The 24,764-nt window shown below is 36.0% G+C and overlaps 2 protein-coding genes across 3 annotated transcripts in view; both read right to left on the reverse strand.

Moving 5' to 3' along the window:
- Positions 1-570: 570 nt before the first annotated feature.
- hspa1b (heat shock protein family A (Hsp70) member 1B) lies at positions 571-3,470 on the reverse strand. The gene is made up of 2 exons (XM_067393794.1): positions 3,338-3,470; positions 571-2,736 (listed from the first exon to the last, which is right to left on the reverse strand). The coding sequence occupies exon 2, from the start codon at positions 2,708-2,710 to the stop codon at positions 794-796; it is 1,917 nt and encodes a 638-aa protein (XP_067249895.1). The 5' UTR covers positions 2,711-2,736; positions 3,338-3,470; the 3' UTR covers positions 571-793.
- Positions 3,471-4,057: 587 nt separating this feature from the next.
- ahcyl1 (adenosylhomocysteinase-like 1) overlaps positions 4,058-24,764 on the reverse strand; it is a 31,134-nt gene continuing 10,427 nt past the window's right edge. For both annotated transcript variants that reach the window (XM_067394978.1, XM_067394980.1), the window contains exons 2-17: positions 20,223-20,340; positions 19,543-19,686; positions 17,316-17,416; positions 16,834-16,936; positions 16,639-16,733; positions 16,156-16,262; positions 15,831-15,947; positions 15,638-15,701; positions 14,809-14,897; positions 13,061-13,131; positions 11,029-11,123; positions 10,533-10,631; positions 6,430-6,498; positions 6,175-6,253; positions 5,963-6,083; positions 4,058-5,169 (exon numbers count right to left, since the gene is read on the reverse strand). In XM_067394978.1, coding sequence (XP_067251079.1) covers positions 5,163-5,169; positions 5,963-6,083; positions 6,175-6,253; positions 6,430-6,498; positions 10,533-10,631; positions 11,029-11,123; positions 13,061-13,131; positions 14,809-14,897; positions 15,638-15,701; positions 15,831-15,947; positions 16,156-16,262; positions 16,639-16,733; positions 16,834-16,936; positions 17,316-17,416; positions 19,543-19,686; positions 20,223-20,340 — 1,479 coding nt within the window. In that variant the 3' untranslated portion in view covers positions 4,058-5,162. The remainder of the gene's footprint in view (positions 5,170-5,962; positions 6,084-6,174; positions 6,254-6,429; positions 6,499-10,532; positions 10,632-11,028; positions 11,124-13,060; positions 13,132-14,808; positions 14,898-15,637; positions 15,702-15,830; positions 15,948-16,155; positions 16,263-16,638; positions 16,734-16,833; positions 16,937-17,315; positions 17,417-19,542; positions 19,687-20,222; positions 20,341-24,764) is intronic.

Genomic DNA, 24,764 nt, shown 5'->3' on the forward strand with positions numbered 1-24,764 from the left:
TTTCACGAAATATGATGACGTATTTCCGCATTAATTAACATTTTAATTTGATTTATGTACATTTATAACACTATATTTTGTGCACAAAATATAGCTATTATTTATATATTATTATTTATTATATTGTGCATTATTATTTGCCAAATGCATAAATGTAATGGCATTAAACAAAAATTAAAAAAAAAAAAAAAAAAAAACTACTAAACACGGGGGATGCATGGGGATTTATTCTAATACAGTTGGGGGGTTGACGGTAAATTTGACATTTCTATAATATGACTGCCGTATAATCAGTCTCTATATATTTTTGTCCTCTTTTAGAATGTCATAGAAACGCAGTAGTTTATTTATTATTGATTTATTTTGCTGTTGAAGAAGCAAATATGAAATACTAGAGCTATATATAGTATAACTATATGCCCTGCTAGTTTCCAAAATGTGAAAAGGGTCTGTCTTACAACGTCATCTAGTGTACAAACTAAAGTAGAGCAGGTTTAACATCATGCATTTTCTACCATGGCTGCTGTTATAGAAAAAAAAAGACTGGTTTCCTGGATTTTTGTGGTTTAAAATTCGCATTTATTTTTTATTCTTGTAAATAATAAATACATTATATCACCATATTAATTTATTTCATTCCATTAATTCACTTATCAGCTGACACAGCTGAAGCACAACATTTAAATTCAAGCACATTTGACAAACAAGATATAAAAAATATAAATCTGGAAGTATCATACAGTAAGGCCACTGAAATTAATTTTGCACTATAGTAAGGCAAATATTCCCTTCTTTAATCCACCTCTTCAATGGTGGGACCCTTCGATTCAGGCTGGGCTTGGAATCCACAGCCGCCTGCGGGAGGAACTCCTCCTTGATACAGCCGACTGATGATTGGATTACACACACTTTCCAGTTCCTTCTGATGGTGCTCATACTCTTCCTTTTCAGCCAACTGATTGTTCTCCAACCAATTGATAACCTCCTTACACTTATCAATGACCTTCTTCTTCTCTTCTTCACTAATCTTTCCTTTCAGGTTTTCGTCCTCTACGCTGTTCTTCATGCTGAAGGCGTAAGACTCCAGGGCGTTCTTCGCTGCAATGTTCTCTCTCTGCACCTCATCCTCGGCTTTGTACTTTTCCGCATCCTGCACCATTCGCTCGATTTCCTCTTTGCTCAGTCTACCTTTGTCATTGGTGATGGTGATTTTGTTCTCTTTTCCTGTGCTCTTGTCAACAGTAGATACGTTCAGGATGCCATTGGCATCAATGTCAAAGGTCACCTCGATTTGGGGTACTCCTCTTGGCGCCGGGGGGATCCCCGTGAGCTCAAATTTGCCAAGCAAATTGTTATCTTTGGTCATGGCCCTCTCACCTTCAAACACCTGGATCAGGACGCCTGGCTGGTTATCAGAATATGTGGAGAAGATCTGCGTCTGCTTGGTAGGGATGGTGGTGTTGCGTTTGATGAGAGCAGTCATGACTCCACCTGCGGTCTCGATACCCAGGGACAAAGGAGCCACGTCCAGAAGCAACAAATCCTGAACGTTTTCTGAGGTGTCGCCCATTAGTATGGCGGCCTGCACCGCTGCTCCATATGCCACCGCCTCGTCTGGGTTGATGCTCTTGTTGAGATCCCTGCCATTGAAGAAGTCCTGCAAAAGCTTCTGGATCTTGGGGATCCTCGTGGAGCCACCGACCAGAACAATATCGTGAATCTGAGATTTGTCCATTTTGGCATCTCCCAAAGCCTTCTCAACTGGATCCAGAGTGCCTCTGAAGAGCTCAGAGTTAAGCTCTTCAAAACGAGCCCTTGTGATGGAAGTATAGAAATCGATGCCGTCAAACAGGGAATCGATCTCGATGCTAGCCTGAGTGCTAGATGAGAGGGTTCTTTTAGCTCTTTCGCAGGCTGTTCGAAGCCTTCTAACTGCTCTCTTATTTTGACTGATGTCCTTCTTGTGCTTTCTCTTAAACTCTTCAACAAAGTGCTTCACCATCCGGTTGTCGAAGTCCTCCCCGCCCAGGTGAGTGTCCCCTGCTGTGGCTTTCACTTCAAAGATCCCATCCTCAATCGTCAGGATTGAGACATCAAAGGTGCCTCCACCCAGGTCAAAGATCAGGACGTTCCTCTCTCCTCTCCTGCCCTTGTCTAGCCCGTAGGCAATGGCAGCCGCTGTGGGCTCATTGATAATTCTCAGCACGTTCAAACCGGCGATCACCCCTGCATCTTTGGTTGCTTGCCTCTGTGAATCGTTGAAGTACGCTGGGACCGTGATGACGGCGTTATTTACTCTCTGACCCAGGAAGGCCTCGGCGATCTCTCTCATTTTGACGAGGACCATGGATGAGATCTCCTCAGGGTAGAATGTCTTGGTCTCTCCTTTGTACTCAACTTGAACTTTTGGTTTGCCGTCTTCGCTGATGACCTTGAACGGCCAAAGCTTCATGTCAGACTGGACCACTGGATCATTAAACTTTCTACCAATCAGCCGTTTGGCATCAAATATTGTGTTGTTGGGGTTCATTGCGACCTGGTTCTTGGCAGCATCTCCAATGAGTCTTTCTGTGTCTGTGAAGGCAACATAGCTAGGAGTGGTTCTGTTTCCTTGATCATTAGCAATGATTTCCACCTTGCCATGCTGGAACACGCCCACACAGGAGTAAGTGGTTCCCAGATCAATGCCAATGGACAGACCTTTAGACATCTTGATTATAAGTAATGAAATAACACCTGCAACACAAAAAAGTCATGAGTTATTTCATAGTTATTACTATTAATATCATTGTATAATTCATGTTCAATATAAATATTTAAATGAATAATTTTAAGATCTATTAAAGATTTTATCTCTCATATTAGACTCATTAAACAATTTAAAAAAAATCAATACACCAAATAATCTATACTTAAAGGAATAGTTCACCTAAAAATGACAATTCTGTCATCATTTACTCATCAACTGAACTATCCCTTTAAGAAAAAGTTTTCAAGTTTTAAAGCTTTAAATTCCTATTATATATATATATATATATATATATATATATATATATATATATATATATATATATATATATATATTTTTTTTTTTTTTTTTTTTCAAAAGTTAATATAACTCAAAATAGTTAAGGTCAGCAAAATATTGACTTTCATCTCTAAATATTAGACTCAATTTAATAATCCAAAAGCTTACAATTATATTTTAATTTATATTAATATATAGCATATATATATATATATATATATATATATATATATATATATATATATATATATATATATATATATATATAGATATATATTTCAATAGTTAACGTTGCTCAGAGTCACTTACAGGTCTTGTGAGTTTGTAGTATCGCTTCCGAGAGCGGACTCTTCTGCTCTGCTTTGCTTCAGGTTGCTTGAGCTGTCTTTTCTCGACTGCCTCGACCCGAGTGATACTTCGAGCTTTATACCTCCCATGCTCCTTCTAGAAAGACCAGACTTCTCTTGACTCTGGTAACTTTAGAGGCTAACGAGCCCTGAACTTTCCAGGCGCGCACTGATGATCTCGTGGTCCAAACATAGAAATAGCGTAAGCTGGCTTGTACTACTGTAGGACCGGGTGGGGTTAAACGATGTGTCGAAATGAGATTTTTTCTTTTATAATTTGATAACTCTGTATTTTTATTTCAAACTCCATTCAAATTGGTCATCACTGAGTCATTATTCCAGAGTAAATTGTTGTTTAAAGCGTTGTTGTTGTTACTGTAAGCGTCTGTCGTTACTTCAGCAGTCTGACTTGATTTTCTCAGCGCTTGCCAGTATGGACCAATCATAGTCGTTTGTGATTACTACATATGGATTCAACCATATTTCATACAGATTTATGGGTGGATTTACGCTTTAACGTGGCGGATTGGCTTTTTGGGCCCCGAGTTCACAATTAAACATTAATTCCTAACATCTTCCTCCTAGATTCCCTTTGCATCTTAAAAAAACAATATTGTTGCAACAATATAACACACTTTTTACATAATAATAGTAAAAGTTGGTGATATTAATAGAATAAATATAGGTCAAAAATGCATATTTAGTGACAGCAAGATCTTTAATGCAGGGATTTGATGATGACATCAAGGCAAAGGGAACACATCTGACAAATGATGTAATGCAAAGGTAAATCACAAACAAAGTGCAGATGAGGCAAATATTCAAATGACAGCATTCACAGTGATTTTTTTTTCTTAAGACATTTGCAGTCCCTTAGAGATGGTGAACAAAATATGTGTGCTTCTTGTGAATCTAGCTGACTGCGTGTGGGAATGTTAGGGGTCGAAGGTCAATAATATTAAGCAAACGTCTTACAGAATATCCCAAAATCTCATTTCAACTGGGGTTACATTTATACTCATCTAAAACTGGCCTACATAACATATACTGGTCTAAATTATTTGAATATAAGAACTATATAAAAGGCCACAGAGATGTTGAAAGTGTGTGAGAAAGTGAAAAGGAAAAGAATCCCTGTTGGTGACACAATTCATAAAATCCCCCAAGCGGGGTATATTTAGCAGCAGGTGCTGCCGGGTCACGGAAGTTTCTGCACACAGTGGTGTGTATCATATTGCCAGAACACTCTAGCTTTTACAGTTATACACAGTACATTCATTCAAAAAAGCTATTATATTTTCTTATGCAAGAGCAATAAATCAGGAATATTATGCCGAGACTAACATTTTTTATATTAAAAAGCCACAAAGACAACTTTTTGGTCATGAACGATTGAGTGTAGCGTAACCTTGGGTGAATGGAGTAACCATGTAAAAACAAAGCATATATTAATAATTATCAATTATTCTATGAGATCAGCAACTATAACCAATATTTGGCACATTTTTTTGAGCCATAGATAGATAGTGGTCCTTTTCGTATTTTAGGTTAAAAGAAGATTTACAACAATTGCTATAATACATGAATTCTAACAATGCACATAAGCCTAAAAGTGACATGAATGTATATTTTGTCACAGGACATTAGTAACACTATTAAATAAGAACAACATTCAGTAAAATCAAGTTTTGTTTTAAGAAATGCATATTAATATAAAATAAATCTCTTGCTTCACTGGTTAATACAGGTCTCTCCATCTTTGATGAAGGCTGATCCATCCAGTCACACTAATATCTGTAAGTAAAACAATAGAAAATGTAAATTTTTGTCATAACTGTTCAGTCTTTTTTTAACTGATTGTTATTAATTACACTATTCAAAAGTTTGGAGTCAGTTTAAAAAAAAAATACATTTTATGCATCAAGGACACATTAAAATTATCTAAAGTGACAGTAAAGACATTTATAATGTCACAAAAGATTTTAATCTCCAATAAATACTGTTTTTTACATTCTATTAATCAAAGAATCCTGAAAATCCACAACATATTAAGCAGCATGACTGTTTTCAATATTGATAATAATAAGAAATGTTTCTTGAGCTTATTATCAGCATATTAGAATGATTTCTGAAGGATCATGTGACACTGAAAATCCAGCTTTGCCAGCACAGGTATAAATTTCATTTTGAATCAAAATATTACTGTATTTCTGATTAAATAAATGCAGCCTTGGCAACTTTAAAAAAAAATCTTACAACCCCACATTTTTGAACAGTAGTGAATGTCATACTGAACAGCTAAAATAATACATTTATATATTTTATATATTATTATAAATAATTGAAAAGATTTGTACTAGACTAAAATGCTGAAGACAATTAGCGGTTTCGCTGGTTGCTGTATGTGAGACTTTTATTGAGAACCAGCAGAGGGCAGTAAGTGACCAAACATTTTATTATTATTTAGTTGCATGTGTTCATCACACACACTAGGTATAGAACAGTGAAAATGTGTACATTATGATGAGTACTATCAGTCAAAATCAACAGTATAGTGATGCGAGGTGTTTTAGAACACCTCTCATACCTGTAGTAATTTGGTTTGAAGGGTCCGTTCTTATTGAGGCCCATATATTTGGCCTGCTCATCTGACAGCTCGGTAAGATGAGCATCAAAATTGGGTAGGTGCAAGCTGGCCACATATTCATCTGAAACACACACACATACGATTTATCACAGCTAATGCATATAACTGATGTATTTAAGTTGCCAGTAGCGATTGGTTTAGATTACTCTTACCCATCTTCTTGGGCAGCAGGTAGACATCCTGTTTGTAGCGACCTTCTGGTGCATTATACAGCTCTATTAGGGCCAAAGCCTAACATTAAAATAAAGAACACAACAGCCTGCGATTAGAGATGTTAAATCAGGAATAATAATCACACAGCTGTGCAGCAGCACTCAGAACCACTAACATAAATGGATAAAATGTCATCCGTACAGAGGGTACAAACACACTTCGGCTAAAACCCAAATGGTGACAAGTTAAATTACCTGGGTTGTTGCCGTGATTGACAGCACAAACGAGGGGACTGTTGAGCAGCTCAGGTTCAAGAGCCGGCCCTGAAAAATAGCACACAAATGACTGAGATTTACTGTGCTCCACCAGGAGAACGCACAAAGGAAAGAGATTTATCTTGGTGGGCACATTAGAGAAAACTGAGGCTTCTGTGGAGGGAGCTATGGACCATTATCTTGTCATGGTACAAATCACGATTTAGTGGGTTTATTGAAATCTATGGATTTGATAGAAATAAATGGTTTTGATATTAATCAAATGACCATGTGGAAACATGGCAACATTTGTATAATCCAATGAATTAAATACTTCGTTTGATTATTTACAAAAACACATGATTATTCATAACATCAGTTCAAAAGCAGTGTTAAAAGAGACTAATAGACTAATATTATATTTGTAAATAAAAAATATACACTACCACTCAAAACTTTGGGAACAGTAAGATTTTTAAATGTTTTTGAAAGAAGTCTCTTCTCACCAAGGCAGCATTTATTTAATCAAAAATACAGTAAAAACTAATATTGTGAAATATTATTACAATTTCAATTAACTATTTTCTATTTAATATATTTTAAAATGTAATTTATTCCTGTGATGGCAAATAAATGCTGTTCTTTTGAACTTTCTATTCATCAAAGAATCGTGATAAAATGCATCACGATTAACTCAAAAATATTAAGCAGCACAGTTTTCAACATTGATGATAATAAGAAATGTTACTTCAGCACCAAATCAGCATATTAGAATACATCCTTGCTCAATACAAATAATTTCTTTCAAAAAAAAAATCTCACTGAACCCAAACTTTTCAACAGTAGTTCATAATTATGTATAAATTTGCTCTGTAACCATAGGCGGAGAGTGAACCAACTCTAGGGCAAGGCTAGATGTGATTCCTCCATAAAAACACATTTAAATAGAATATATTGAATAGTTCAAATGAAATAGTTAGATGTCGCCTATCAGCAACCTGCACATCCCAGCAACTGTATGTGTGATTTTGCAAGGTAGCCAGTTCGAATAATAAATTGCCTAACCATTGCCTTACCTAATGCAGCAAAACATACATTTTTTTCAATTATATATCGCTTAGAAAGCGTGCACAGAAGTGCTCCCTTTATATTCACCAAGCTGTCACTCCTCTTAAAGGATTAGTTCACTTTCAAATAAAATTTTTCTGATAATTTACTCACCCCCAAAATTCCACCATTTTCACTCATGTCAATCTCCCTACGCTCTCAAACTACTTAAATATATTTATTTGGGGTGTAACGATACGCGTATTCGTATCGAACCGTTCGGTACGAGGCTTTCGCATTATGTACCGAACGGTTCGTTGGACTAATTAATTACATTTGGAAAATAAAAAAGTTTGTGAAATATAATGTTATGCGTTCAACAAGGTAGCCCAATAACCCAAACGACGTAACAGGCAACGTCCCTGACACCCCGGAAGAAAAAAAAAACACCAACTTATATGTTTATGTTATGCTGCGTTCACACCGAACGCGTCTGGAGCGTCTGATTTACATGTGGCTACTCAGTCAGGCGCTCGCTCACTCAGTACCGCTCAGTACGCGCTGAAGGCTCTTTGCAAAATGGCTAATGTGTTTAACACATAGACTGTAAAGGTTTAACAGACCAGAAATAGAAGATCGTCCAAATAACCAACAGCTCTGGTGTTTGGGTGCACTTTGGATTCCCTGTAAGCTATATAACATTTTCATTTTTTTTTATAAGGAGCTGTTTTTGTTTTATCTCTTTCGAGCGTGAGTTTAAAATGTTCTAATCTCCCCCCAGAGATAGTTTTTTTTTTAATGAAACCATTATTTTAGAACGTTTGCCTTTAATGTTTCCATAGCGACGCGTCTTGCGTGTCACTAGCGCTGAGCGCAGCAACAATAACACTGTATGACAGATGGATCGCTATTATTTTGTTTTTCCTTGTTTATTTAAAATATTCACAAACTTGCTTACCATGTTATCAACTATCTGATATTCCGATCCTCAAATATGTGTAAGTGAGTGTGTTTTGTCGTTTAAAAGCCTTTATAAATGATCTTTATCTTGATCTATAACGCGAGATAGGCGATACACCTGCCGTAAATCCGACTGACAGGACTCTGTGAACTGCAGCGCAAACTAAGATGGCGGCATCTTAGTTTGCGCTGCAGTTCACAGAGTCCTGTCAGTCGGATTTACGGCAGGTGTATTCATCATTTTCTCCCGAAATATATGCAAGTAAGTGGCTGGTGAACTGGAAGAATAATAGAGTAAACTTTATAGTTACTTAGGCCCATTATGTGTGTCTGATATGAATAAATATCGGCAAATTGTACATGAATGGATTGTTATTGCTCCTTCCACTGATGTCTGACATCAGTGTGCTTTTTATAAACTCTAAATATATTGTTTTAATGGTGCTTATGCGTATATAAATGTCTGAAATCTTAAAAGAATGAACGTTAAAGAACGTTATGTGGCTGAAAACACTGCATAGTTGTGATAAAACGTACCGAACCGAACCGTGACACCAGTGTATCGTATCGAACCGAACCGTGAATTTTGTGAACGTTACACCCCTAATATTTATATATGCATATTTTGCAATAAACTCAAAATATATTGCTTCTAAATACATATTCAATGTCTTTAAAATAAATAGTTTTATACTTATGCATCATTTTTAATTTAATAATACCATTTGCAATGCTTCATGGGATTGTAGTTCTTTTCCCCATTAAAGTACACAGTCTTGTACCGTTGTCTTTTTGTCTGATTTTCAAATGTTTTTATATTCTTCAAATCAAAGTTTGTAATGTAATGCTTCAACAAAGAATTTAATAATCCCTATGGAAAAATTCTTCTCCGGAACCAACATCCGATGTCCATGTCTTATTTTTTTCAGTCAAAAAGAAATTAAGGTTTTTGATGCAAACATTCCAGGATTATTCTCCTTCTAGTGGACTTCAATGGTCTCCAAACGATTGGATGTCAAAATTACAGTTTCAGTGCAGCTTCAAAGAGCTTTAAATGACAAGGAATAAGGGTCTTATCTAGTGAAACGATCGGTCATTTTCGAAAAAAATGTAAATGTATACGCTTTATATAAATGTGGCGTGGGACATACAGCGTAAGCTTTTTGAAGAATACGAAAGTGTGGTTTTGGCGGAAGCACTTGGAAGGCGATCATTTGTTTATATAAAGAATATACATTTGCATTTTTTCGAAAATGACCGATCGTTTCACTAAATAAGACCCTTATTCCTCGTCTGGTATCGTTTAAAGCTCTTTGAAGCAGCACTGAAACTGTAATTTTGACCTTCAACCATCTGGAGGCCATTGCAGTCCACTATAAGGAGAATAATACTGGAATGTTTTCATCAAAAACCTTAATTTCTTTTCGACTGAAGAAAGAAGGACATTGGAAGACATGGGGGTGAGTAAATTATCAGGGAAATTTTATTTGAAAGTGAACTAATCCTTTAAGATGAGTGACAGCTTGGTGAATATAAAGGGAGCGCTTTTGTGAACGCTTTCTAGGTGATATATAATTCATTCAGAAATTGAAAAAAATGTATATTTTGCTGCATTAGGTTAGGCAATTTATTATTTGAACTGCCTGCCTTGCAAAATCTTGCATACAGTTGCTGGTTATAGTGCGCAATGCTATAAAACAAATACAAAACAAATACAAATTATAAATACAAATTACAACATGCGCAGATCTATATTTAATGCCGCAATCAACACTTTTCATTGAATTTTCATTTTCTCCTTATTACTAGATTTAGTTTAAATAAGCCTTACACACTCCGCCTATGTCTGTACCTGTAAAGCAACTAAACCCTGCACTGTGTTGTGCCTAACAACACTCTTTAATAACAACAACTTGCTTGTCTTGACTTGTTGTTTGTGGCACTTTTTTGTCGCTCTCATGTATAAATAATGTGAAGTTGTTCTAAACCTCAGATTGCCATGCAAATACATCTAGCTTAGTATAAACTGTATGAGCCTATCCGTCACACCGCTTATACTGGCACACATTCATGAAAAAATGAGAAGAAGGAAAGACCTCTGCCAGTAAAATCACTCGTTTCCCGTCAGGCCAGATGACGTGGTCAACCTGTGAGCGCACCCTCTCCCAGGTGAGCTCTGGAGTCCGCAGACTCGTCTGGAACAGAGGAAGTACATACACACATGAGCGCACACAAACTAACACCCGCTTTAACTTCTTTAACCAGTACAGGCTGATAAACCTACAAAGCTAAACACACACACACACACACACACACACACACAAAGGGCATTCACTATGAACACAGTCAGCACACTTGACTTTGTTGTCAGAAGCATGGCGCTAAGAGGCTTTCAGGTTGATTAAGTGGCCCTGCTGCTCATGGAACATCTACAGCTGTTGACGTTAAAATTCTTTCCCTGGACTACATTCACCAGTAAAGTACACTACAGCATGAGCAAATGGAGCCTGCTCAGAAATACCTGAAAATATTTTCAACAAATAAAGATAAATGCGAGGGAAGGCGATACAAAGAATTCCGAGAGTTACTCACCACATCAATCTCAGTGTTGGAATGGCCCATGTTACAGACAATACAGCCGTTCTTCATTCGATCCAAGTGCTCCCTGGTCACAACATTTTTGTTCCCTGTAGAAACAATTTTTTTTTTTAAGGAAACCCTAGTAGACATATTTGTGCAAACCAATTAAAATGTGTCCTTTTTTCGAACTAAAATTTGTGATTTTACAGAGTGTAGCAGTCATGTTCCAGAAGTAAAAAAATTCCATTTATTTTCTCCATAGGGAAAATGATTTTTAATAATAACTTGTAAACCATTAAAAACAGACCAACTGTGAACTATATATTGTTAATCAATGCTGTATAGCCACTATCCCATATTATTTATTTACTTTATTTAACTTATTTTTCAAATAATTGTGTGAAATTCCTGGTGGAAAAACTACATTACCCATGATTCTGCACCATCACAAGCAAATCATGGCAAAAGGACACTTTCCCATGAAGCACTGAGAATGACAATCAAGTCAATCTCCCTACGCTCTCAAACTACTTAAATATATTTATATATGCATATTTTGCAATAAACTCAAAATATATTGCTTCTAAATACATATTCAATGTCTTTAAAATAAATAGTTTTATACTTATGCATTATTTTTAATTTAATAATATCATTTGCAATGCTTCATGGGATTGTAGTTCTTTTCCCCATTAAAGTACACAGTCTTGTACCGTTGTCTTTTTGTCTGATTTTCAAATGTTTTTATGTTCTTGAAAATCAAAGTTTGTAATGTAATGCTTCAACAAAGAATTTAATAATCCCTATGGGAAAAATACTTCCGGAACCAACACTGCTGAAGAAGGGAGTGGACACTGTTGCACTCCATTTAAGGTGCCCTAGAACTTCTTTTTAAAAGATGTAATATTATTCTAATGTGTCCCCTGAATGTGTCTGTGAAGTTTCAGCTCAAAATACCCCATAGATTTTTTTTAAATACATTTTTTTAACTGCCTATTTTGGGGCATCATTAACTATGCACCGATTCAGGCTGCGGCCCCTTTAATTCTCATGCTCCCCCTCCCCCGGAGCTCGCGCTTGCCTTGAACAGCATAAACACAGTTCACACAGCTAATATAACCCTCAAAATGGATCTTTACAAGATGTTCCTCATGCATGCTGCATGCATACATCGGATCATGTGAGTATAGTATTTATTTGGATATTTACATTTGGTTCTGAATGAGTTTGAGGCTATGCTGCGTGGCTAAAGCTAACATTACACACTGTTGGAGAGATTTATAAAGAATGAAGTTGTGTTTATGAATTATACAGACTGCAAGTGTTTAATAATGAAAATAGCGACGGCTCTTGTCTCCGTGAATACAGTAAGAAACAATGGTAACTTTAACCACATTTAACAGTACATTAGCAACATGTTAACGTTACGTAACAGTCGGTGTTATGTTGAGATTCGCCTGTTCTTCGGAGGTCTTTTAAACAAATGAGATTTATATAAGAAGGAGGAAACAATGGAGTTTGAAACTCAGTGTATGTCTTTTCCATGTACTGAACTCTTGTTATTCAACTATGCCAATATAAATTCAATTTTTAATTTTAGGGCACCTTTAAGAAGAAAAATATCAAACTTTCAAATATGGAACCAAAAACAAATATGAAACAAATCTTTTCTTACTTAACAGTAATAATATTTAAATAATAATTCAAATTGCATTTAAAATAATACATGATGCATTAAATAAACTTACATTTAATACAAAGCAGTGCCTTTGACTAGCAGAGACCACACAGAACTTATCTAAACCTCAACAACTCTCTCTACTATGTATTTACACAAATATTTTATCACTTGCGGAGCAAATATCACTTTTCCCAGACTAGTTCAGAGTAGCCAAGAGATCAGCCACAGCTGACAAAGGGCAAACCGTTTCACAGCAGCTCAATGCAAGGGCATTTGGGAGGATGTGTTTGTGCTGATAAGAGCTGCATGAAACAGAGGAAATGGATCTGAAATTGGAAACAAGCCAGCTGTAACCAGACGTACCCGTGCAGGTGATAACCATGTCCATTTGGCGAACCACCTCATTTAGCTTCACCACTCTGAAGCCATCCATACTACGAGGGAGATAAAAACAGATCGATTCAACTGGTATCTTAGGTCTTTATACAGACAGTGAGGGAAAATGTGGTGAAATATTCTTGATAAATAAGCACTTCAGCTTGTTCACAGACTTCCTGTGTAAAGACTTCCTGTGGCCATGTGTTTAGCTAATATGGGGAGCTAATAAGAGACAAGTTTACAGACGTTGTTTGGTACAAAACTGCTCTGTAAATACTAAGTATAACTTTTAATAAATAAATATGGCAATAAAAAAAACTTGCTGATATTTAACTTTTTATTGTTCATATTGTAAAACTTTTGTGGCTCTATTTGTAGTCGATATAAAATCCAATTACAAAATTGACTTATAATATAAAATACACACAACTCACACTTTGTGTGAAGAGCATTTATCGCTTTTTGTAACAAAGTGTAATGCTAACTGTTGCTATTTTACACTGTATTTGCTGCCAAATCAGTATTTAATCTTCAAAACAGTTATCATGATTCCTCTGTGTTTGCAGGCTAGTAATCGTCATACAATTTTTTGTGTTTTTTGTATCTTCCACTTCTTCCGGACAAGCGTATGAGTGTACCGCAGCACTGTTTTATCACTGTAGATAGATACATTTGAGTGTGTTGCTGCCAAACGAATGCTTGTAACACTTGTTGCACACTGCAGTAAGCTAGATCGATTTTACAATATCATATTAAATGCTGGATGGCTTGTGCTGATAAATGGCATGCAATTAAATACAAACGTATTGTATGATGGAGAATATGCTGTATTATACTGTTACTAAAAATAAAGCTGCATCTGATTATGCTATGTTAGCTTCTTCACAAAATTGTGTTTTTCTCTGAGGCATGGTAAAGCATGGTACTCACAGAAAATCAAGAAAACTAGATTTAAACAAAAAGACTAAACGTGTTGAGCTATATAACTATAATTCGTTTTCTGTCTATAAATGTAACCAAACAACTGTTCCCGTGTCTAATTAACATGTAATATATTAAAGTGTCTTTGGTGTTTCCATGGTTTCTACAAAATAAAATCGAAAATCGAGGGTATGAATGATAGGTGACGCACGGACAGTCGGACACGTCCATGTCCTGGTTAAAAATTGCTCATTTCTCTGGATTTAAGCATTCTTGGAAACATTTGGGATAATGTACGTACACAAGTCAACAAAATATATAACATTGTTCAAGTGGTTTTTGGATATTTTAATCCAAAAATCCTACATATTGTGCCTTTAACTAAAGCCCATTGGCTATTTTAAAAAAGGGAAGTTCCTTTTTTTAAGTGTATGGATCAACAATCCTGTTACTTGTTATTGTTAACTAAAACTATTACAAATCACTTTTGTTAATTGAAATAAAGCTGAAATAAATTTAAATATAAATATTAGATGAAAAAATTAAAATAAAAAACAAACAAAATTTGTGTTGCAATGGCAACAAACTGAAATAAAATAAGCAAAAGTACTAGAATTATTGAAATAATAAAAATAAATTAAAGAAAGCTAGAAATAATAAAAAATAAAACAAATAAAAATGACTAAAGCATATAACAAAAGTACTAATACCTAAAGTAAATATTAAAAATATTAATAAATAATGCTATAATATTATTTAAAATTATATATATATATATATATTATAGTAATTTGTGGGTGTGTTTGTCTTACCAAGCTTGAAGAGCACAAATAGGGTCGATCTCCGTCACGCATACAATGGCTCCAAGCGCTTTCAGAGCTGAACAACAACCCTTTCCCACCTACACCAGAATCAATACATGAATGAAAATAAAACCACAAAAATATTCTTAAAATCTCTGTGCTTGTAGTACCCCAGGGATGACGTGTTTTTGTAGGCCAACCCTGAAGTTAGCGGCGCACGGGTTCCCTCGATTGAAAGCCTATGCATTTTTCCCATAGACTTTTGGAAAATCGCAGAAAATAAGCTCTGTGTTTAACAAAGGGTTATGACACTTACACGTTTTGTCTATCAAGATAATCTTTACGAGTTAACACAACATTTATAAATTTTGAAGCCTAAATAAAGTCAAGTCAAGTCAAGTCACCTTTATTTATATAGCGCTTTTTACAATGCAGATTATGTCAAAGCAGCTTTACATTGATAACTGGTACATAATTGGGCTGCACAGCAGCTCTTAAATATTAGTGTCAATGCAGATCAGAAGCACTGTTGAATAAATGTCAAGATTACTATTGAATATCAAATGTCAAGTGTCCCCAACTAAGCAAGCCAAAGGCGACAGCGGCAAGGAACCCAAACTCCAACAGTCGTCAAATATAAAAGGCTAACAGTAGGCTATAAACGGACTACAGCACACCATGCCTACAAATGGGTGGCACACCATGGGTTTTGCCTACAAAAATGCGTCATCCCTGAGGCACTCTGTAAGGTCTGGCAGTTAAGAGAAATTTTTTCATTATGTAGATTATATTAACATCCACTTTGGGGCATTTTACAAAATCACAGATGTTGACTGACCTCTCCATAACCACAAACCACAACCTGCTTCCCACCAAACATCACATCTGTCGTTCTCTTCAGACTAAGAAGAAAGAGAAGTCAACCATGATTATACTCTATGATAAGTTTTAGTCATGCTTGGTAAGGAGTCAGAGAAAGATATGCTTTAACAAAATCAGAAAAGCACATCTCAGCATTGCAAGTATCTTACCCGTCCAAGATGGACTCCCTGCAGCAGTACAGATTATCAAACTTCTGCTTGGTGACAGAATCATTGACATTCATAGCGGGGACGCAAAGCTTGCCAGCTTTGGAGAGTTGGTACAGCCTAACAGAATAAATACAAAGAGACAAATTTGATTCAAACACAAATATGGTTCTATTAGGGAAGTCAATTAAATATTCAAATGTGATTAATCTCATTATTCTAATCATATACAGATTAATAATACAATAAAAAAATAAAGATTTGTATCATTGTGTTAGGTTATTGTGTGGGATGACAAAAATAATAAAATAAAATAGTCCTCCCTTACCTGTGTACACCTGTAACGCTCTCCTCCACAATCCCACGTACTTTCTTAAAGACACTGGGATATTTCTTATACACCCAGTGGGTCAGATCGCCCCCATCATCCAGGATCTGTAAGAAAAAAATGGTATGGCGATTACTAGCCTGCAAACACAGAGGAATCATGATAACTGTTTTGAAGATTAAACACTGATTTGGCAGCAAATACAGTGTAATAGACACAGTGTGCTAGTGTAAATAGCGGTAGATATGTGTGCACAAAGTGTAAATAGCAACAGTTAGCATTACACTTTGTTACCAAAAGCGATAAATGCTATTCACATAAAGTGTAAATAGACGTAATATGCAGTTTGTACAATGGATAAATGCTGGTTGGAGTTACTTAAAATAATCTTTGCACACAAGAATGGTTATTTGCACTCAGTGTAAACAGATATTTCATATATGCCCATATAAATCATCAGATATTAAGCACAGAATATTATACCATGTTTGCCTGCCAGCCTTCCATGTTGACACAGCGATCGATGCACCACCAGAAGTCGTCTTCCGATTCACCTTTCCAGGCAAAAACCGAAACACCTTTAAAGCGCACACAATAAATACACTGTGAGTCCAGAGCCACATTGGACCGGGTTGGAATTGGTAGTTTAGAAAACATTATGTTTAAAGGGTTGTTTACCGCTCTCTGCCAAAGCTGCTGCCACTTCATTCTGAGTGGAGTAAATGTTACAGGCAGTCCAGCGACACTGAGCGCCCAGTGCCACAAGTGTCTCAATCAGGACCTGAAAGAAACCATTACGGCATATCAAGCACATAGGAAAGCAACAAGGTGTGTATTTACATTTATTTGTTCTGGGATATGTTCACACATAAGCAAATATACATTGAGCACTGTGGTTCTGATTTATTTATATGAAAATAAAGTAGTACTGTGGTTACTTTTGCTCATTTGTTGATCATTCAGCTGGGTATTTTAATGGTGGCAATGCTGCTACAGTGTTATTTTAGGATTATTTATACAATACTACAGTACTGTGCATACAGCAAACTTTAAGATTCATCCAAAAAACTATAAAATATGTAAATATTTTGCGTTAAAATCAAAGACTGGTTGTAGAAGAAGCGTGCGTTTGAATTAGTGCGGCCCTGGTGAAAACCTACTGCAGTCTGTGCAGTGATGTGGGTACAGCCAACCACTTTAGCCCCGGCGAGGGGTTTCTCCCCTTGAGCTCGCTTCCGCAGGGAAATGAGTGCAGACATATCTGTGAATATGATTGAGTCAACAGTTTAGAGATGAGACAACTTTATTAAGGAAGGTACAGTCTAGAGTCTAAGACAGAGATCAAACCTTTAAAGGAATAGTTCACCCAGTATTTGCTCACACTCATGTTGTTCAAAATCTGTATAATTAAGGTCATGTCGCCGTAAACGATTACATCAATTATGCACTGTTTATGTTCATCCCTAATTCCCTGTCATGTTTCACATCAAACAAAACTCTAGAGCAGATGCAAATATCTAGTATGGCAGCGCCGCTTAATACGGTTGTGTTATTAAAAGCATTTTTTTGAACCGCATTCTATAACCGAACTGACACCTGCGCATGTTCAGCATTTTGTTTTGTGTGAAACATGAATGGGGGTTAGGGATGAACAAAAACAGTGCGTAATCAATGTAATCGATTATATCGACGAGTCGTTCCAGCCCTAAAATTCAACCCAGCAAACATTTGGATCTTTAATGACCGTTGAAAAGACAACCCTCCGACACGTGCCGTCATGTTTGAAAAATAGTTCCAAAATGTGAACGGACATTTGACGTTATCTAATTAATTAATTAACTATTATACATTGAACTACACATAGCTAAAAGTCAAAGTAACAATTACACATGCAACCCCAAAGAATTGTAGACATGTACAAACAGATTTTAATACATTTTTAGGAAATGTTCTGTGTTACGTATTTTTACAGATTTATGCTGTCCAACCATGTGGCCAGGGACACAACGTTGCCGTCTGACCAATGTTTGCTGGGAATGAATGTGGACCGAAGCTATCAAGCTTACAAAAAGTACACAAAAGCATCATAAAAGCATAATTAAAATGGTCTGTACATGAATCATGCACTATATTAAGTAGTGTTAACTATATATAAGTTTTTTATTTTGGGATCATTTAGTCACTGAGTTGAACTTGAGTCAGTGAGTTGAGACATTTTTGTGTTTTTTTCCTAAAACAAAGCTATTTGTATGGCTTTAGAAGACTTGTATAACCAAATGATAGGCTTTTTCTTTTTGAGTGAACTGTTCTTTTAAAGGGTTAAAATGATGTCATTTTAAACCTGTTAGACTTTTGTTCATCTTCAGAACACAAATGAAGATCTTTTTGATGAAATCAGAAAGCTTTCTGTCCCTCCATAGACAGCTACGCTACTGACACTTTGATGCTTCAAAAAGTTCATAAAGAGATTGTAAAACTAATCCATAGGTATTGAGCGGTTTAGTCCAAATTTTCTGAAGAGACTTGATTGCGTTATATGATGAAAAGATTAAATTTAGGCTTTTATTCACATATAAACATTGATCAGCGAACATAAACAGAAACTCAACCGAAACTGCTTGACGCACAAATGTGCTGAGTAACACATGAGAATGAACCTCAAGGGTTCTCGCACATCAAGCAAACACACTTGAGCTTCTGTTTACAACAACTGATGTGTGAGTTGATGAATGTTTATATGTGAATAAAAGCCTGAATTCAATCTGTTCATTATATAAAGCGACCGTCTCTTCAGAAAATTTGGACTAAACTGCTCAATTCATTTGGATTAGTTTTACAATCTCTTTATGAACTTTTTGAAGCATCAAAGTGTCAGTTGCATAACTGTCTATGGAGGGACAGAAAGCTCTCAGATTTCATCAAAAAGATCTTCATTTGCGTTACGAAGATGAACGAAAGTGTTACAGGTTGGAACAACCTGAGGGTGAGTTATTAATGACAGAATTTTCATTTTTGGGTGAACTATCCCTTTAAGTACTGTACTGTATGGACTATGTTGATGGCATTAAGATCTTGACCCAGTTATCCCTTTAAAAAAGTTGAAATCATGAAATTAAATTGAGTTGTCAGCAGCAGCTGTTACCAAACATGGTTTACTTGACAGCACTTACAAACACATACATTTGTGTTCAACACAAATACAGTCAACAGTACTTTACTAAACCATCAAAATTTATTTAGAAAATTTGACAAAACATGACAAACTAGTTGAGAATCGATACTGTAATGGTTATGTAAATCCATATTTATATCACACAGCAACAAGAATGTGAAGGTGTGAAGAAAACCTGACACACAGTAACAACCATAAAAGGTGACTCTCCTAACCTTGCTCAGCGATCTCGATCTCCCGCCGACCAAACTCTGCCTGCTTGATGTTCTTGACACAGAAGTCGCTGCTGCCCTTTGAGTTGACCTGGCTTTTCTCACGAGGAGACGTCTCATCATCTGAACTGTCGGTGTATGAGGCCGCTACAGAAGCATGGAGGCACATTTTAGTTCATGCATTTAATCGTCTTTGCAATGAAAACATGACATATGAAAACCTTTCCTCTGATCTTATGAAATTATTTTTCAATTCTGTTTCAGCAGTCTGCGACTGGTGGGGGTCGGTCTGCAGTCGCAAACATGTAGGAATGTTTATCCCTCACTTTTGTTGGTATTACGAACGATTTAGGAATGTGAATTTGTCTGATCCACTGCCAACGCTACCAAAAGTCTGTAGTTTTCGCTTTAAGCTGGTCTGGGATTATGTTATACAACACACAAACTAGCATGAACAAGAAATAAGCAGTTTTGGGCCACAATGATGTTTGTTGACATTAAGTTTCTGCAATAAACCTAAACCCATTTATGTACTAAAAAAGTATTAGACCTGAAATGTATACATTTGCATGCATTTTACGCTTCATGCCACATGACAATGTTTGTGTTTTTGTTCTTCTTCTGAACTACAGAACCTTATTGACATATATTTGGCTTGCAGTGAGGGTGGATGAGGGTCTGACCTGAGCTGTAGCTGTCCGTGGAGGACTGAGAGATGGAGCGAGACAAGGAGCGACGGCCGGTCTTTGTAGGAAACTTGCTGAACTCCTGCTTTTCCTCTTGGTTGGCAAACTGAATCTGCTACAGTAAGATGGAGGTATGGAAAAAGAGAGGATGGGGGAGAAATAGACACATGAACATGTGATTTCGTGGTATAAGGCTTTCTAGCAGTACATTTGAATGTAGTTAATATTTACTCAAATTAAAGGGATAGTTCACCCAAAAATGAAAATTCTGTCATCATTAATCACTCTCAATTTGTTCCAAACTTGTATAAGTTCCTTTCTTCTGTTGAACACAAAATAAGATTTTAAAGAATGTTGGGAACCAGACAGTTGACGGCACCCATAGTAGGAAAAAAAAAAATCCTATGGAAGTCACTGGGTGTCGTTAACTGTTTGGTTCCCAAATCTTATTTTGTGTTCAACAGAAGAAAGGAACTCATACAGGTTTGGAACAAATTGAGGGTGAGTAATGATGACAGAATTTTCATTTTTGGGTGAACTATCCCTTTAAGACATATATAGCAGATATTGCTGAATATCATCCTACATTTCCCTTAATGCAAACAGCAATCTCTTTATAGTTAAGGCTCGATTTCAAGCAGTACAAATTTAATCAAACAAAATATGAAAACATAACTTTGAAATATAACTACTGAACATTAAATACACCAAAATACTCTAAGGATCAGCACAGCTTCAAACATGTATGGTCTTAATTTAGCCCAAAAGAATGCTATAAATAGCATCTGCTCACTGCTGTATTAAATATATTTCACAATTACATAACAGATGTGGGGAACGAATCTCATAAGTGGATTTCAGTTCCATTTCAGTCATTTTAATAATGCAAAACTTTAAATATTCATGGGATATATGCTAGCAGGCTGATGAAGGCTGTGTACTGCTGTTTTCTATGTGTGTGCACGGTGTGATCTTGTTTTGTGGAGAATGCAGATGAACTTGACTGTTAAATTATAGCTTGAGTATAGCTTAAGCAGCAAGATGCTTTGAGCAGATTACAAGCAAACTGTGACTGTAGCTTTATTCTCTGCAGTAAACAAATTGAAACAAATGCAATTTTCTTTCCTGTGTTGTTGTATTTCGCCAAAAGCATTTTGTTTATATTGCCCAATCAGTTAGTGACTTCACAGGTGTTTTGTGTATGCATCTTGTGAGGAAACGCACCTTAACGACTATATAACGTCATGTCTAATGATCTAGAACTTATTTATGAGAACTTTTGTTATAGGCAAGCAAATATTTAGTGACTGCAATAGTTTGTGACAGTAACTGATTCGTAAGCTTAAAAATGGACATTTGTAAATGAAGGTATTTTAACCACCCCTTTAGACACCATTTTTATTCTTTCCACAAGCCAATGAACCAGATAAGATAAAATTGACCAGATCAAGATATTTCAGTAGACAGATATGTGATGCAAATATTTGAGCCTTGATGCTCCATATATTAAAGGGTTAGTTCACCCAAAAATGAAAATTCTGTCATTAATACTCACCCTCATGTCGTTCCACACCCGTAAGACCTTCTTTCATCTTCGGAACACAAATTAAGATATTTTTGATAAAATCTGATGGCTCAGTGCCCGGAAAGCTACTAAAAACAAAACAGTTCATGTGACTACAGTGGTTCGACCTTAATATTATAAAGCGAAACTTTATACAACAATATCTAGTGATGGGCGATCTCAAAACACTGCTTCATGAAGCTTCAAAGCTTTACGATCTTTTGTTTCAAATCAGTGGTTCAGAGGGCATATCAAACTGCCAAAGTCACGTGAACTATTGAAATTTCGCAACACTTATGACGTAACGAAGCCCCATTTACTAAAATCACATGATTTCGGCCCTCTGAACCACTGATTCGAAACAAAAGCTTCGTAAAGCTTCGAAGCTTCATGAAGCAGTGTTTTGAACTCGCCCATCACTAGATATTGTTGAATAAAGACGTTATTTTGTTTTTTTGGTGCACAAAAGTATTCTTGTCACTTTATTATATTAAGGTTGAACCACTGTAGTCACATGAACTGTTTTAAATATGTCTTTCAGGGCATTGAAAAAGGAAATGATCTTGCTGGCAATGGAGGCCTCACTGAGCCATCAGATTTTATCAAAAATATTTTAATGAAGCTCTTACGGGTTTGAAACGACATGAGGGTGAGACATACTTTTCATTTTTTGGCTAACCTATTTTATTTTCCCAAAACAGAAAGACCAAAAAAATTGTAAATACAAAAAAAAAAAAAAAGAATAAATAAATATATAAATATATGGAGAAAATTGAGGGGAAAAAATACTTTTAGGAGTACATTAGCATATAAGATGGGCTCAAAGCTAACGCATTGACTAAAACTACATTTTTAAATGTTAATGTCATTGTGCAATTAAAGTAAAGTAATGTAAGCTGAAAGATAAAACCTTACAGCGCACATAGGCTGACAGAAACATTAATATTATCATGAAGGGCAATATTACCAAAATACCAAATGAAGACAGATCAGTGTTTCACATTACACTTCATGTAGGACTGATCATGTGTCTGAAAAGGAAGAAATGATGGGGAGGATCGGGCATCTGTGCTGGGTTTCATGGCAGACTATTAGATTTACACAGTAATGTGCAGGTAAATCACAGAAGCAGAGCTCTGGTTCTGACTGCTCCTTCTTTAGACCTGATTTGTGTTCCTTTCATACACGCATTACACAGATGTCTCATCTACAGACATGGATCACAAGCGGCTCGGCTTCAAAGCATCTGCAGACTCAGATTTACCATGAAAAAATAAGCAGAAATATGACTGTGCTTTAGCACTTTTAAGCATTTTTTGATGGGGCAAAATATTACCAAAGATAATGCTTTTCATTGCAAAATTAGATATAAAACAATTCTTGCAAAAGGTGTGTTCAGATTTTACACAAAATTTTATAGTCTTTAGAGAAATGGCATGAATGGAATCCAATAATTGGCCTTAACTTTATATTAACAAACAGAAATGTGGTAACACATTTCATACATTTATTTTCAGAAAAAAACTACTAACAAAACTATGTCTATATGTCAATATCTATAATAAGTCTCTTGTAAGCTGTATGTGTTTGAGTCACTAAAAAAACCAACGCATTAGTCATTTGTACGGGAATCGAGCTGTGCTTTTTGTGCTGTATGTTTAAAAAGCACTGACTCATAAAGTCATTTGTTTGGGGTTCAGACTACAGTGGTTGCACTAAACGTTTTTGGCTGCATTAAAGAGTTATTACTCTTTATTTACTAATTACTTTGCGACCATTAAAATTATATAGTATGAATGTGTGTAGTATAAATGAACAGCACTCTCTTCCACTCTCATTACTCACAACTAAAGTTCCCTTGAGTAAGGCACCTAACCCCCAATCACTCCCCGGGCTCCGCAGCAAAAATGGCTGCCCACTGCTCCGGGTGTGTGTATCTCCAATGGCTCATGGGAAGTGTCCACCGGATCTGCTCTACAGCATCTCGCTGGAAGTAGTAGGTCATCTGGGTACTATTTAACTACCGTTTTACTGTGAATTTGGACATACTGCTTTTTAACTACTATACAGTAGGTATGCATGCAATTTCAGATGCAGCCTTTGATTCTCAAAAATTAAAGTCATTAAAGTCAATCATTCGTGAGTTTGCGTAATGTGTGTTTCAAGCTTTAGATTCAGTTTTTCGGTGACATTAAATAAATAGTGCATAATAAATTATGCTATTCCATTTGCGGAAAAATGCATGTGAAAGGACACGGTGACAGACAAAAATGGTTCTCAGCCCTAGTCTATTTGCTTTAGACTGGTCCAGTTGTCAAATAGCGAGCAAAAGGATGCTTCAGGATGAAGTAACCTCCAATCTGTGACCTTAATAAGTGACATCTACCTGAAGATGTGTGTGTGTGAGAGCGTGTATGTTTGTGTGCGGTTATAAGCAGTCAAATAATCCGAGCGTCTAGTATATTTACTGTCCAAGCGCACCACAGACAGATAGAGAGGGCAGCACCTCTATCTGTGTTGTATTTAAAAACATGAGATTTCGTATAATGCATCTGATGATAATCAGACTACCATGTTCTTTTTGAAAGGGTTCTGGATAGTTCAATAGTGCTCATGAATCTGATACTTTTCCCAAGCAAAACAGCAGATCCCTCAACCTTACAAAACACAGCTGCCATCACAACTCCTACTGTGAACAATACGGAGACCCAAAGGAAAGTTTTATTGCTTAGAGGCTGCTCTTTCATAGCTAAGGGCACTTATGGACATATTTTATTTTTTAAGTATAAATTATATTTAATATTATTTTAATATTGAAAGTTTGGAGTCGGTAAGATTTTTTCATGTTTTTGAAAGAAGTCTTTTATGCTGACCAAGGCTAAAATTATTTGACAAAAAATACAGTAAAAATACAAATATTGTGAAATATTTTTACAATTTAAACAGTTTAAAATGTTAGTTCACCCAGAAATTAT

Source organism: Chanodichthys erythropterus, chromosome 9 (genome assembly GCF_024489055.1).
Source record: "Chanodichthys erythropterus isolate Z2021 chromosome 9, ASM2448905v1, whole genome shotgun sequence".
Taxonomy (NCBI): Eukaryota; Metazoa; Chordata; class Actinopteri; order Cypriniformes; family Xenocyprididae; genus Chanodichthys; species Chanodichthys erythropterus.